Genomic DNA, 12360 nt, shown 5'->3' on the forward strand with positions numbered 1-12360 from the left:
ACACCCGGCCTCAAAAAGTATTTTATCCTTTAAAGCTTGTAGTGACTTGCCCAAAGGTCCCCTAGCTGGTGAAGCAGTTAAAGGGGAGACAGGCCTGGACTGCCTGCCCCCAAAGCTGTTTTCTCTCTGCTACCTCAGCTGCCTCTCTCAGAGACAGAGGAAATTCATTTATAGTGATGTGGATTGCAAAACATTCCACTGACCAAAAGGCATATGAATAGATGTGGGGGACCTCAGCCACTCTCAGGGCTTGAAATAATATCTGCCAGCACATGACTCCCACATTTACATCTCAAGCTCAGTCCTCATTCCCAAATTTCTGACTCCCATATCCAACTCCTTATCAGCATCCTCTCTTGATTGTCTAGTAGACATTTCCGTTGCGGCCAGGCGCGGTGGCTCACGCCTGCAATCCTATAGCACTTTGGGAGGCCGAGGCAGGCAGATCACTTGAGGTCAGGAGTTCGAGACCAGACTGGCAACTTGGTGAAACCCCATCTCTACTAAAAATACAAAAATTAGCCAGGTGTGGTGGTGTGCACCTGTAATACCAGCTACTCTGGAGGCAGAGGCAGGAGAATCGCTTGAACCCGGGAGGCGGAGGTTGCAGTGAGCCAAGATTGCACCACTGCCCTCCAGCCTGGGAGACAGAGACTCTGCCTCAAAACAAAAATGAAAACAAAAGACATTTGTTTCTATATATGCAAAACTGGCCTCTCATCTTGTCCTGCAGCCCACCATCTATGCAATGGGGCCAGCACTTCTCTCACCTGAGGCTGTTTTGAAGATTACATGAGATCACAGATGCCAAGGGCCTAGCACAGCTGCTTGCATACAGTTGACACACCATAAATGGTAACAGTTATTGTAACCATCATATAGAGAGGGAAGACCAAAGGATGCTTTTCGGGAAAGCGGTTGGGAAGTGGAGTGGGAACTGATTCAGAGAACAGGTGCTGGGGAGAATAGGCTGGATGCAGGGCCTCAGGGACACACTCCTAAGAGTAGAAAGCACCCGACAGAGCTGGCAAGGGATGAGCAGGAGTGGGGGAGGCTGCTGAGGTCCAGCTAACGTCAAGCCTGAACCCAGTGGCAGAAAAGCCTCTGCCTTTGCCAGGGACTTTTGACCTCTTCAGATCCCAGGCAAGAGGAGAGAGTAAAGAACACAGATTAACTACACAAAAAAACCTCCCAGCTGGACACGAAGGCTCACGCCTGTAATCCCAGCACTTTGGGAGGCCAAGGCGGGTGAACTGCTTGAGCCTAGGTGTTCCAGAGCAGCCTGCAACATGGCGAAACCCTGTCTCTATAAGAAATACAAAAAATTAGCCAGACGTGGTGGTGCACGCCTGTAGTCCCAGCTACTCAGGAAGCTGAGGTGGGAGGATCACCTGAGACCAGGAAGTCGAGGCTGCAGTGAGCAGTGATTGTGCCACTGCACTCCAACCTGGGCTACAGGAGTAAGATCCTGTATTCAAAAAAAAAGGCTTTTCTTTGCCACCTTCCCCCTTGCCAATGCAGCCCTCAAGGATCCCACCTGCAGACTTGCAGTTATGACCTGGCATTTAGCACTTCCCTCTGCTAGACTTCAAGGAGCTAAAGGGCCGAGGACTTGTTACCCCAGAGATACTTCTCCAGGGCAGGGAACATCCATGTGTCCCCACAGAGCCCTCTGCACCAGAACATAACACACCCTCAGGTAGTACACATTGTTAAAGAGGAGGCAAGAATTTTCCTGCCCAAGATGGACATATAGGGACTCTCTAAAGATTTGTATATTTCCTTCACTCAAATATTACGTTCTCAGCAAGGCGTTCCCTGGCCTCCCATCCAAGACAGACACATGGGGTCTGTCTCCCTCTCGGCTTTAGTTTTTCTCCTTAGCACTACGCGCTAGCATGCCACATACTTAATTTACATCCTGTTAATAGTCTCCCACACTAGAAGGAAACTCAACTAAGCCTGGGGTTTTTGTCTCTTTTATTCACGGTGTATCTCCAGCTCCTAGAATAGTGCCTGGAACAGAGTAGGAGCTCAAAATATATTTTTGGAGTGAATGAATGATCACCTACACTTATTTAAGCACTTGCTGTGTGCTAGGGACTTCTGTAAACACTCTATTTAATACCTTACTTAGCTCATCTCATCTTCATAACCACCCTTCGAGGTAATACAATTATTTCTATTTTCTAGAACACTGGCTGTCAGAGAAGTTAAATCATTTGCCCAAGGTGTTATCATTTTTACTTGGCAGTGCAGGGCAGAGATGTGTCTGGCTTGAAGACCTTAGCTATCACCTATACAAAATGAGCTGTGTTCAGGTGGAGGAGAGCAGAAGGCAGAGGGGGATAAAGGAAAAGAGAACAGAAAACCTCTGGAAGAAACTGGTTAGCACTCTAGCCCAGCACTGTCCAGTAGGACTTTCCACGATGATGGAAGAGATCTGTATCTGCACTGTTCAGTACAGCAGCCACTAGCAACGTGACTGTTGAGCACTTGAAATGTGACTAGTACAACTAAGAAACTACGTTTTTTATTTGATTTCATTTAAATTAATTTTTTTGGAGACAGGGTCTCCTGTCGCCCAGACTGCAATTCAGTAGTGCAAACATGGCCCCATGCAGACTGGACTCAAGTGATTCTCCCACCTCAGCCTTCTGAGTAGCAGGGACTATAGGCTCATGTCACTGTGCCCAGCTAATTTTTTAAATCTTTTTGTAGAGACGGCATCTCACCCTGTTGCCCAGGCTGGTCTCCAACTCCTGAGCTCTAGAGATCCTCCTGCCTCAGCCTCCCAAAGTGCTGGGATTACAGGCGTGAGTCACTGCGCTGGCATAATTTAAATTTAAATAGGTACACGTGGCTAGTGGCTACCGTATTACAGAGCACAGCTTCAATCCAGACTAGATTCATTGACTGGAAACTCTTTTGCTTGCTGGGTCTGTGGCTTCCAGGCCAGGTGGGACCGGGATTCAGGACAGGGGGGAAGGGAGTGTATATTTTCAGCAGTGAGCACCTAGGTTACTTTGTGTAATCTACAAATACCCAGTGAGGGGAGTATTTGTTTACCCCGGCTGCTGAGGGCTGGGTCAGGGTCAGGATCAGTGTGCCTGCTGCCTTGGAATCTTGGTCCTCAGTCAGAGGAACTTCCTCTCTCTAACAACCCCCCACCCCAAGCCAGACAATCTGTTCACGGGTAGTTGGTACCCAGTGGCCCGGTCAGAGTCTGGGGTTCCTCAGTCCTTCTCAGGATTTACCCATGACCATTTTCAGGCTCCTTTTAGGGTGGAGTCTGCATAGCTGATCCTACACAGGCCTCATAGGCTTTACACGGACTCAAGAAATGTTTGCTGCAATGAATAAACAAGCAGCAAGCCAAAGCAAGGAGAGATTTCTGGCAACAGACAGCCCGAGGGGGGAGGGCCTTCATTCAGTTCCTCAATAACACCATTTAGGCAGCCGTCCTCAAACCTGACAGTGCCTAAGAATCACAAGGGGCAGTTTGTTTAAAAGGACATGCCCCAGGCCTCATTCCCAGGTGTTCTTATTTAATAAATCTGGGTTAGGGTTCAAAAATCATCATGTTTACCAAAACCCTCTCACCCAACACACACACCAAATCTGATGCTAGGCTCAGAACTAAGCTTTTGAGAAATACTGATTTAGGGTGAGGCTAGGCATGTATGTGGGTATTGGGGGCAGGAAGAGGTTGCCCTAGAAGGAAATTCAGAAGCTGAGATAGGTCTTTGAGATACTTAAAGGTATACATACTTCTTTTGTGTATTTTCTTGCATTGCAGTAGGAATAGGGAACTTGAGTCACCCAAGTCCAGCCTTCCAACACCAGAGTGTTGGAACTGGCAGAAGCCTAAGTCCCAGCTAGTCCAGGCCCTTAGACAAGGAGTACACCTGAGAAGTCCTGGCAGCTCCAGGGTGTGTGGGAGGCAGCTGATCCCGAGGAAAACAAACCTCTGGGCTCTAAGAGCCCCGCAGGCTGTACCTGCGGATTTCCCCTCTCAGCCAACTCCAACCTCTGCTCCCCCTCTGCTCCTCACTTCTCTAAAGCGAAACATCTCACAGTCATTTGCTCCATGCTTCCTGTACGATTTCTTTATTTTTACTCTCCAGTTTGTGGGCTGAGTCTGTGTGGGTGTGGGAGAGGGGCTGCGTATTTCTGCTTCTCTGCGTTTTCCTTCTGAGCTGGGAGGACTTTCACTTCCTCCCCAATCTCTCAGTTCTGCCTTTCATGGGCTGTCCAGGCCATGAGACCACCTCTCCTATCCTTCCTGAGCACCAGGGAAATGGAAAACTGACTGTAACTGGCTGCCCTGGAAGGGCCTAGCATCCACTCAGGAGCAATAGGTGGTGGCAACTACAGCAGTAACAGTAACCTCCCTGGGGCAGGAGCCTTGGGCTGGCGTGACAGCAACAGAGGCAGCCAAGGGAGCCCTGCTTGCTCCTGAGGCCATCCGAGTCCTGGAACCTGTCTTGCATCCCTCTAACACCACCATGGGCAAGCCTGGGCCTCCACTTCCCTCCCTCAGCCTTTTCTGTCCCAGCACTTAGCCAGACAAGAGTGACTCTCAGCTTGCCCCAATGCCCCCAGCTCTGCCTGCTGATCTAGTTCTATATTTGAGAGACTTAGACATCTACCACACCGGAGCACAGAGCCACGGGAGGGGTTGGCCTCCATCACCGGGGCCTGACAACCTGCCATCCCAACCTCCCCGAACCTCAGTCTCCTCTTTCAAACAAAGTTGTATGTAGATACAGTGGAGGATTAGAAAACATTGAATGGGTGCCCCAATCAACAGTGGCTGTTACTGGCAGGAGTTATAAATGTGTATTGAAAAAGGAATCCCTACTTTTTTTCTTCCAATCATAGGACCACAACCATCCACAAAGCAAAGAGAGACACTCCAGCTCAGCCTCTAGTTGCGGAAAGTCACCTCCTCAAAGGGAAAGATCAATGTTCACCTAGGACTGGAACTCAGTGTGATCTAGTGGTTGAAAATCTTAGCCTTCAGCCTCTTCAGCCTCCCCAGCCTCGTCAGCTGTTCCAGAAGTCTGTCAGCTGCCCTTTAGTTTTCTGCTGTGTCCTCAAAGAAGCACTTGGACCCTAAAATAAACCTCTGGAGAGCCAGTTGCCCAGCTCTTCCAGAAGAGAGACTAGACACGCAGCTGGGCATGCGGCCAGAGCCCAAGAAAAGCCTGGTTTGCCAGGGGCAGATTACAGTCAACAGGAGCAATAAGTGCCTCTGCCCTCTCCCTCACGGCTCCTTCTTTTTTCTAGAGGGCAGTCCAGCACGTGCCAGCCCCAGGAGGTCTCACTCCCTTGTCAGTCTCCCGACTCAATTCCCAGGACTGGGGCACTTGGCTTCCCAGAGTTGGTGGCTGCCAAAGTGACTTCGTGCCGCGGGAAGATCCGTGACTCAGCGCCCATGATGTCAGTCCCTTCATAGTCAGGGCACTGTCATCCACACATGCACCCGCGGGGGCGGAGGGAGGACCAGGCGAGGTGGACCCCAACGCAGAGGGAGAAGAGGGGCGCTGGTACAAAGGACTCCCCAGGCGGGTACATCACCCCGCTGGGGCGCGCCCTCTCGGGCCGTCTCCCCTTAGAGTCACCTGGGACGCGGTTGTGTAAAGGCTCATGGGGGCACTGGGAAGGAGACTCGAGAGTCAGGTTTGCAAGGACACAGTCCTGTACACAGACCGCAGGGTTCCCGCACAGCTTCACCGGGCATTCCGGGGAGAGCTCCGGGCCAAGGGAGCAAGCGCAGCAGGGGGCGCAAGAGCCACTACCCGCGACCACACAGCTAAGGTGCCCGCGGGGCCTCAAGGCAGCCACAGAAAAGGGGATCCGTCGCACCTCCTTTCCTCCCTCCAGCCTCCCCCAGACTGCGGTGGCCAAGGCAGTTTCCCCCAGCCGCCAGTTGCCCCAGCCCTCCAGGTGCGCCCGAAGCCCTTACCCTGCGCAGGGCAGCGCCCTGGGGCCAGCGCCTCTCCCGGCGCGGCGAGCAGGGCAGCCAGCAGCGCGCAGCCGACGGCCAGCATGCTTCCTCCTCGGCTACCGCTCCATGGTCCCGCAGAGGCGGACAGGCTAATGGGAACGGGGCGGCAGGGGCGGCAGGGGCGGGGCGGGGCGGTGGGCGGGCAGGCGGGCTCAGGCCCCGGGGGCAGCCTCCATCCGCAGGAGCCCGGCTCTCTACACACACCGCGAGTCCCTCGGCCCCGCGCCGCGCTCGGCTCCTCTCCCTCTGGCCCGGCTCAGTGTCAGTGCGACTTCCCACTCGCACATGACTCAGAGCGGCGGACGGTCCTGGCAACGCAGGAAAACATTTGAGGAACTTGCGCTGGAGCGTCTCTGGGCCGTCCCAGGGTGCGGTTACGAAAGCCGGGAGCGGATGGCGCAACAGCCCCGCGCACCGGCCGACCGAGGGGGTGGCTTCCTGCCACAGCGCCGCACCTGAGCGGGGAGAACAGGGGACCGCCAGCCCCACCAGAGCCCTTCCTCCCGGTTCTGTTGATGGGAAAAGGGCGTATCAGCCACCAGTGGGCAGTGGCCTAGTTTTGATTTTTGGTTTCGTGAACAGGATTACCCTGTGAAAGGCACACCTGGAGAGCCCTCGAGGAGGCGATGTGCCTCTTACCCTTAGGGTAAAGCAGTCCTTGGTAGCCCGGTTGCCCACTGGAATCAGCCAGGAGCCCTAAAACCCACCAACGTCTGGGTCGGGTCTCCAGAGATTCTGATTTCATCGGTCTGGGGTGAGGCTTGGGCATCGGAAGACTCACCGTAAAGGCACAGTCTTTCTGCCCAGCTGCTCCTCGCAGGCTGCAGCAGAGGCAAGGAAACAGTTTGGACTTTGCAGTCAGATAGACCTGGGTCCCCATTTAGACCTACCATCTACTGTGTCTGTGACTTCGGTTCAGAATCTGAGTCTCCATTTCCTCATCTGTCAGAGATAAGAAAGCCTATGCTGCCCAGGGTTATTAGGAAGGTTCTGTGGATGGCACCTAAACACCCGACACACGGTCTGGGCCCCAGGTGCTCAGTAGACATCAGAACGTGCATGGCTGCCCTCCTGACTTGACAGACAGACACTAACACCAGGGACAGTGGCTCACGCCTGTAACCCCAACACTTTGGGAGACCCGGGTGGGTGGATTGCTTCAGTCCAGGAATTCTAGACCAGCCTGGGTAACAAAGTGAGACCCCCATTTCTATAAAAAACTTAAAAATTAGCTGGGTGTGGTGGTGCACACCTATAGTCCCAGCTACTAGGGAAGCTGAGGTGGGAGAATTGCTTGAGTCCGGGAGATCCAGTGTACAGTGAGCCGTGATTAGGGGCTGCTACTCCAGCCTGGATGACAGTGAGACCCTGTCTGGAAAAAAAAAAAAAAAAAGAAAAGAAAGAAAGAAAAGGAAGGGAGGAGGGAGGGAGGGAGGGGAAGGAAGGAAAGGAAGGAGAGAAAAAAAGAAAGAAACAAGCACTTGGCTTTTGAGCAACCACGAGGACTTTGAAGGGGACCATCTGTCCGTCCCTTGGAGGGGAACTCTCTCAAGGATCCCCCCAGAGCCTAAAGCTGATAGGATGGCCTCATAGCTAAATCTGGAGGGAAAGAAAAATGCTGAAATAAAGTTTAGGCTGAGAAGCTTCTAGACCAGCAACTGCTCATTAGAATGTGTTTTTCTACCTTTGGTTTCAGGCCGATCCTAACCCAGATCAAAGATCCTGGGACAGCTGGAACAGGCATGGCCTAATGGAACTCCCAAGTGGACAGGGCCAGGCATGGAGGGACAGAGCTTCTGAAACAGTCCTCAGACCCCGTGCATCTGGATCTTTCTGTAGGAGCCACCCATCAGCGGTGCCAGACAGAACCAAGCACATGCACTGACCCACCGCATGATGGGAGCTGGTGTGGGTGGGCTTGTTTGCTTTAGCCATGCCCACAGACAGGAACAGAAGAGCACGGTGGAGGCCACCAGCCCTCTTGCCTGCTATTTCAAAAGGGGTTGCAGCAGGGCTGGAAAGCGGTTCCCACTGTGGTTGCCCCCTTCCTCTCTGTAGCACACACAGACCTGAAAATAACCAGAGAGGGACTGCGAGCTGCCAGCCTAAAACAGGAAGGCTGCAGAAAGTCCTAGGCTCAGATAGGAGAGTTTAAAAGAATGTTGAAACCAAGAACGGGCATCACAGATCCCACCTGTCTCTGCACCAAAGCAGACCTCCCCCTCTCTAATCTACTGGTGGGAAGCCTGTGTGCTCTGTAGTCATGCACATCCCAGCTTTACCACTTGCTGGCTGTGTGACTTAAGCAAGTTATTTAACCTCTCTGAGCCCCTATTTCCTGATTTGTAAGATAAGAGCAGCAATAAACAAATTTTTAGTGTTGTGGTTCACATGAAAAAATTTAATCCTGGCCAGGCCGGATGCAGTGCCTCACACCTGTAATCCCAGCACTTTGGGAGGCCAAGGTGGGCAGATCACGAGGTCAGGAGTTCGAGACCAGCCTGACCAACATGATAAAACCACATCTCTACTAAAAATACAAAAATTAGCCGGGCATGGTGGTGCGTGCCGGTAGTCCCAGCTACTCAGGAGGCTGAGGCAGGAGAATCACTTGAACCCAGGAGGCGGAGGTTGCAGTGAGCCGAGATGGCACCACTGCACTCCAGCCTGGGCAAGAAGAACGAAACTCCATCTCAAGAAAAAGAAAAAAAGAAAGAGAAGAAAGCATACCTGCACAATTCAGCCTGACCTGCCCTCACCCAGACAACAGAAGGAACAATGAAGACTTTAGTTGTCTGAGCCAGAACACTTCTCAGATAACTGTGCTGCTTACAAATTGCTTCACATACACAATCTCCTCTGAAATTCTCAATCCTGAATGCTGGGAGGCATTGCCCCCAATTTTCAGATGAGTAGACTGAGGCTAAGAGAGGTAAAGTGGCTTGTTCAAAACTGCACTACTAGTAACTGGCAGCTCTAGGGTGAGGTCTGGCTCCTGGCCCAGGACTCTCACTGAGCAAGGGCTCGGTGGGCACCCAGGACCAAAGACACTACAGACCATGGCAGCAGGCACTTGGTGTTCTGTAGTCTGTGAGGGGAGAGCAGAGAGCAGAACCTGGTGTGTGGGACACCCTCTCCTTCACCGGTGTTCCTGCAGGGACCCTCCGTCTCCTGTAAAGGAGGAAGCCCTAGGCTGACTCCCAGCAAGCAAGTCCTCTCTCACCTTTCACCTGAAGCGATGAAGCATCTTAAAGTTTGTCAAAAGCACAAGTCTATAGGAGACCCACAGAATAAATATGTAAGGTTATTTTGAAACCAAAAGGGACTTGGTCATCATCGCTGCTTCTCCTCCCTCACTTTTCAGATAAGGAGCTAGGCCTCAAGAAGAGAAGTTGTTTGGTAAAGATGGCACAGGCAGTTGGTGACAGAGCTGGTCAAGATCCCAGATACCCTGACTCAAAGTAGTCTTTTTAAATTCCCACGCTGCCCCCAACCTCCAGGTCTGGGCTGATGTGTTGGGGCCATTCTCAACTGTGAGAGTTTAAAACTATGCACTTTATTCTCTATTCACCATGTGAATCCATCTTTAGGGACAACGATTATTCTGAGAAGTGCAGTGGGGTAGGGCTGAACTGACCTGCAGACCCCTCCCTGGCCTCTGGCCCTGGAGCCAGCCCCTGGTTAATCAATAATTACAGGAAGGTGCTCCTTATTCTCTGAAACCTTCCCCTCCTGCTTTCTCATCAGCCTGGGAGGAGGTTACGTGGACAGACAGAGGTCTAATAACAGAACTCAGTGTCTGGCCAGTGGCATCCCTCAGAGTCAGGCCCCAGCCAGGGCCCATTGAGGGCCTCAGCCTGCCTGTGGAGACCCTCACTTTCACAGTAGAGGAATGCAGCATCCCCGGCTCTGGCAGCATGACAGTCTGGCTCCCCATTGCATCACCAGGTGAGTTAACACCCAGAAAAGGGATTTGTTTAGCACCATTCTCAGAAAGAGTTCATAAAAGTTTATCCCCTTCTTGTAATATTTAGAGAATGTTATGATTTTTAACTGCTAAAAAGCATCACAGTTATAGCTGGGCATGGTGGCACATGCCTGTAGTCCTAGCTGCTTGGGAGATTGAGGCAGGAGAACTGCATGAGCCCAGGAGGTCAAGGCTGCCGTGACCTATGCTCACACCTTTGGCACTCCAGCCTGGGCCACCGAGCAAGACCCTGTCTTTAAAAAAAAAATAAAAATAAGGCCAGGCACAATGGCTCACGCCTGTAATCCCAACACTTTGGGAGGCCAAGGCGGGCAGATCATCTGAGGCCAGGAGTTTGAGATCAGCCTGGCCAACATGGTGAAACCCCATCTTTACTAAAAATACAAAAATTAGCCGGGCCTGGTGGTGCATTCCTGTAATCCCAGCTACTTGGGAGGCTGAGGCACAAGAATCTCTTGAACCCAGGAGGCGGAGGTTACAGTGAGCCGAGATCGCGCCACTGCATTCCAACCTGGGCAACAGAGTGAGACTCTGCCTCAACAAACAAATAAATAAATAAATAGCATCACAATTAAAATTAACTGTAGAATTGTCATATAATCTAGCAGTTCCACTTCTGGATATATTCACAAAAAAATTGAAAACAGGGACTCAAACAGATATTTGTACACCCATAGTTTTAGCAGCATTATTTACAATAGCCAAAAAGTAGAAACAATTCAAAAGTCCATCAAGAGATAAATGGTAAAAAAAAAAAAAAAAAAAAGATAAATGGATAAACAAAATGTGGTATGTACATATAATGGAATATTACTCAGTCTTAAAAAGGAAGGAAATTCTGACATATGCTACAACATGATAAACCTTGAAGACATTATGCTAAGTGAAATAAACCAGACACAAAAGGACAAATATTATATGATTTCATTTATATGAGGTACCTAGAGTAGTCAAATTAATAGAGATAGGAAGCAGAGTGGTAGCTGCCAGGGGTTAGTAGGAGGAGAGTGGGAAGTTATTGTTTAATGGGTACAGAGCTTCCGTTTTTGCAAGATGAAAAGAGTTCTGGAGATGGATAGTGGTTATAGTTTCACAATAACGTGAATGTGCTTAATGCCACTGAACCATTTAAAAAATGGTTAAAATGCCCAAGTGAGGGGGATTGCTTGAGGCCAGGAGATCAAGGCTAGTGTGGTCAACATAGCAAGACCCTATCTCTACAAAAAATTTAAAAATTAGCCGGACACGGTGACCCACATCTGTAGTCCCAGCTACTTGGAAAGATAGCTTGAGGCAAGGAGTTCAAGGATGCAGCAAGCTATGACGGCGCCACTGTACTCCAGCCTGGGGGACAGAAAAAGACCTTCCTTATCTTAAATAAATGAATAAAAAGTTAAAATGGGAAATTCATGTTTTGTATATTTTACCACATTTTTAATAAAGCATCGCAATTATAAAATTAAACAAGCTAGATGCTTGGAAATCCAGAAAACAGATTGCATTATTGAGTTGGCGGGGAAGGGAAGATAACTCATATTTTTAAAGGGTATATAATGAGATTCCTTTAAGATAGTGGACTTTTTTTGGTGCACTATACAATATAATTCTATGAACACAAACTCTGGAGCCAAAGTGCCTGGGTTCAAATCTTAGTTCCGCCACTTATCAGCTGTTTGTCTCTGAACAAGTCACTTAACTTCTCTGTGTCTCAATGTCGTCATCTAAAAAATAGGGGGGAAGTACCCTCATAGAATTCTAATGGGAATTAAATTAGTTAACATATGTAAAACATTTATAACAGTGACAATACATGATAAACTCTATATGAGGGTTTGTTAAATAAATATAAATAAGTAAACTTTCCCAAAACATATTATTTCTAGACACAGAAGCTCATCCAAATGTTTTTTAAAATATAATTCATTATATCACCCATAAAATGAAGATGTTGAAGTAGAATTTGGTCATTAGCTGCTCTGTGAGGCCCCTTCTCAGAAGCTGCACGGATTTAACATGGAAGGCCATTGGTAGCGGGTCCTCCGATGACATCGTTTAGGTCAATGTTTTGAAATAATATATATATATATTTTTTTTTTGAGACAGAGTTTCACTCTTCTTGCCCAGGCTGGAGTGCAGTGGTGCCATCTCGGCTCACTGTAACCGCCGCCTCCTGAGTTCAAGCGATTCTCCTGCCTCAGCCTCCCAAGTAGCTGGGATTACAGGAATGTGCCACCATGCCTGGCTAATTTTTGTATTTTTAGTAGAGAAGGGGTTTCACCACGTTGGTCAGGCTGGTCTCCAACTCCTGACCTCAGGTAATCTAGCAGCCTGGGCCTCCCAAAGTGCTGGGATTACAGGC

At 49.9% G+C, this 12360-nt stretch overlaps 1 protein-coding gene across 8 annotated transcripts in view; it reads right to left on the reverse strand.

Annotated features, from left to right (window-relative positions):
* The window catches only part of IL6R (interleukin 6 receptor), a 64149-nt gene extending 57789 nt beyond the window's left edge, over positions 1 to 6360 (reverse strand). For all 8 annotated transcript variants that reach the window (XM_024234285.2, XM_054552589.1, XM_054552570.1 and 5 more), the window contains exon 1: positions 5972 to 6360. In XM_024234285.2, the coding sequence (XP_024090053.1) occupies positions 5972 to 6056 (85 nt within the window). In that variant the 5' untranslated portion in view covers positions 6057 to 6360. The remainder of the gene's footprint in view (positions 1 to 5971) is intronic.
* Positions 6361 to 12360: the final 6000 nt, after the last annotated feature.

The sequence above is a fragment of the Pongo abelii genome, chromosome 1, assembly GCF_028885655.2.
Source record: "Pongo abelii isolate AG06213 chromosome 1, NHGRI_mPonAbe1-v2.0_pri, whole genome shotgun sequence".
In the NCBI taxonomy this organism is placed as follows: domain Eukaryota; kingdom Metazoa; phylum Chordata; class Mammalia; order Primates; family Hominidae; genus Pongo; species Pongo abelii.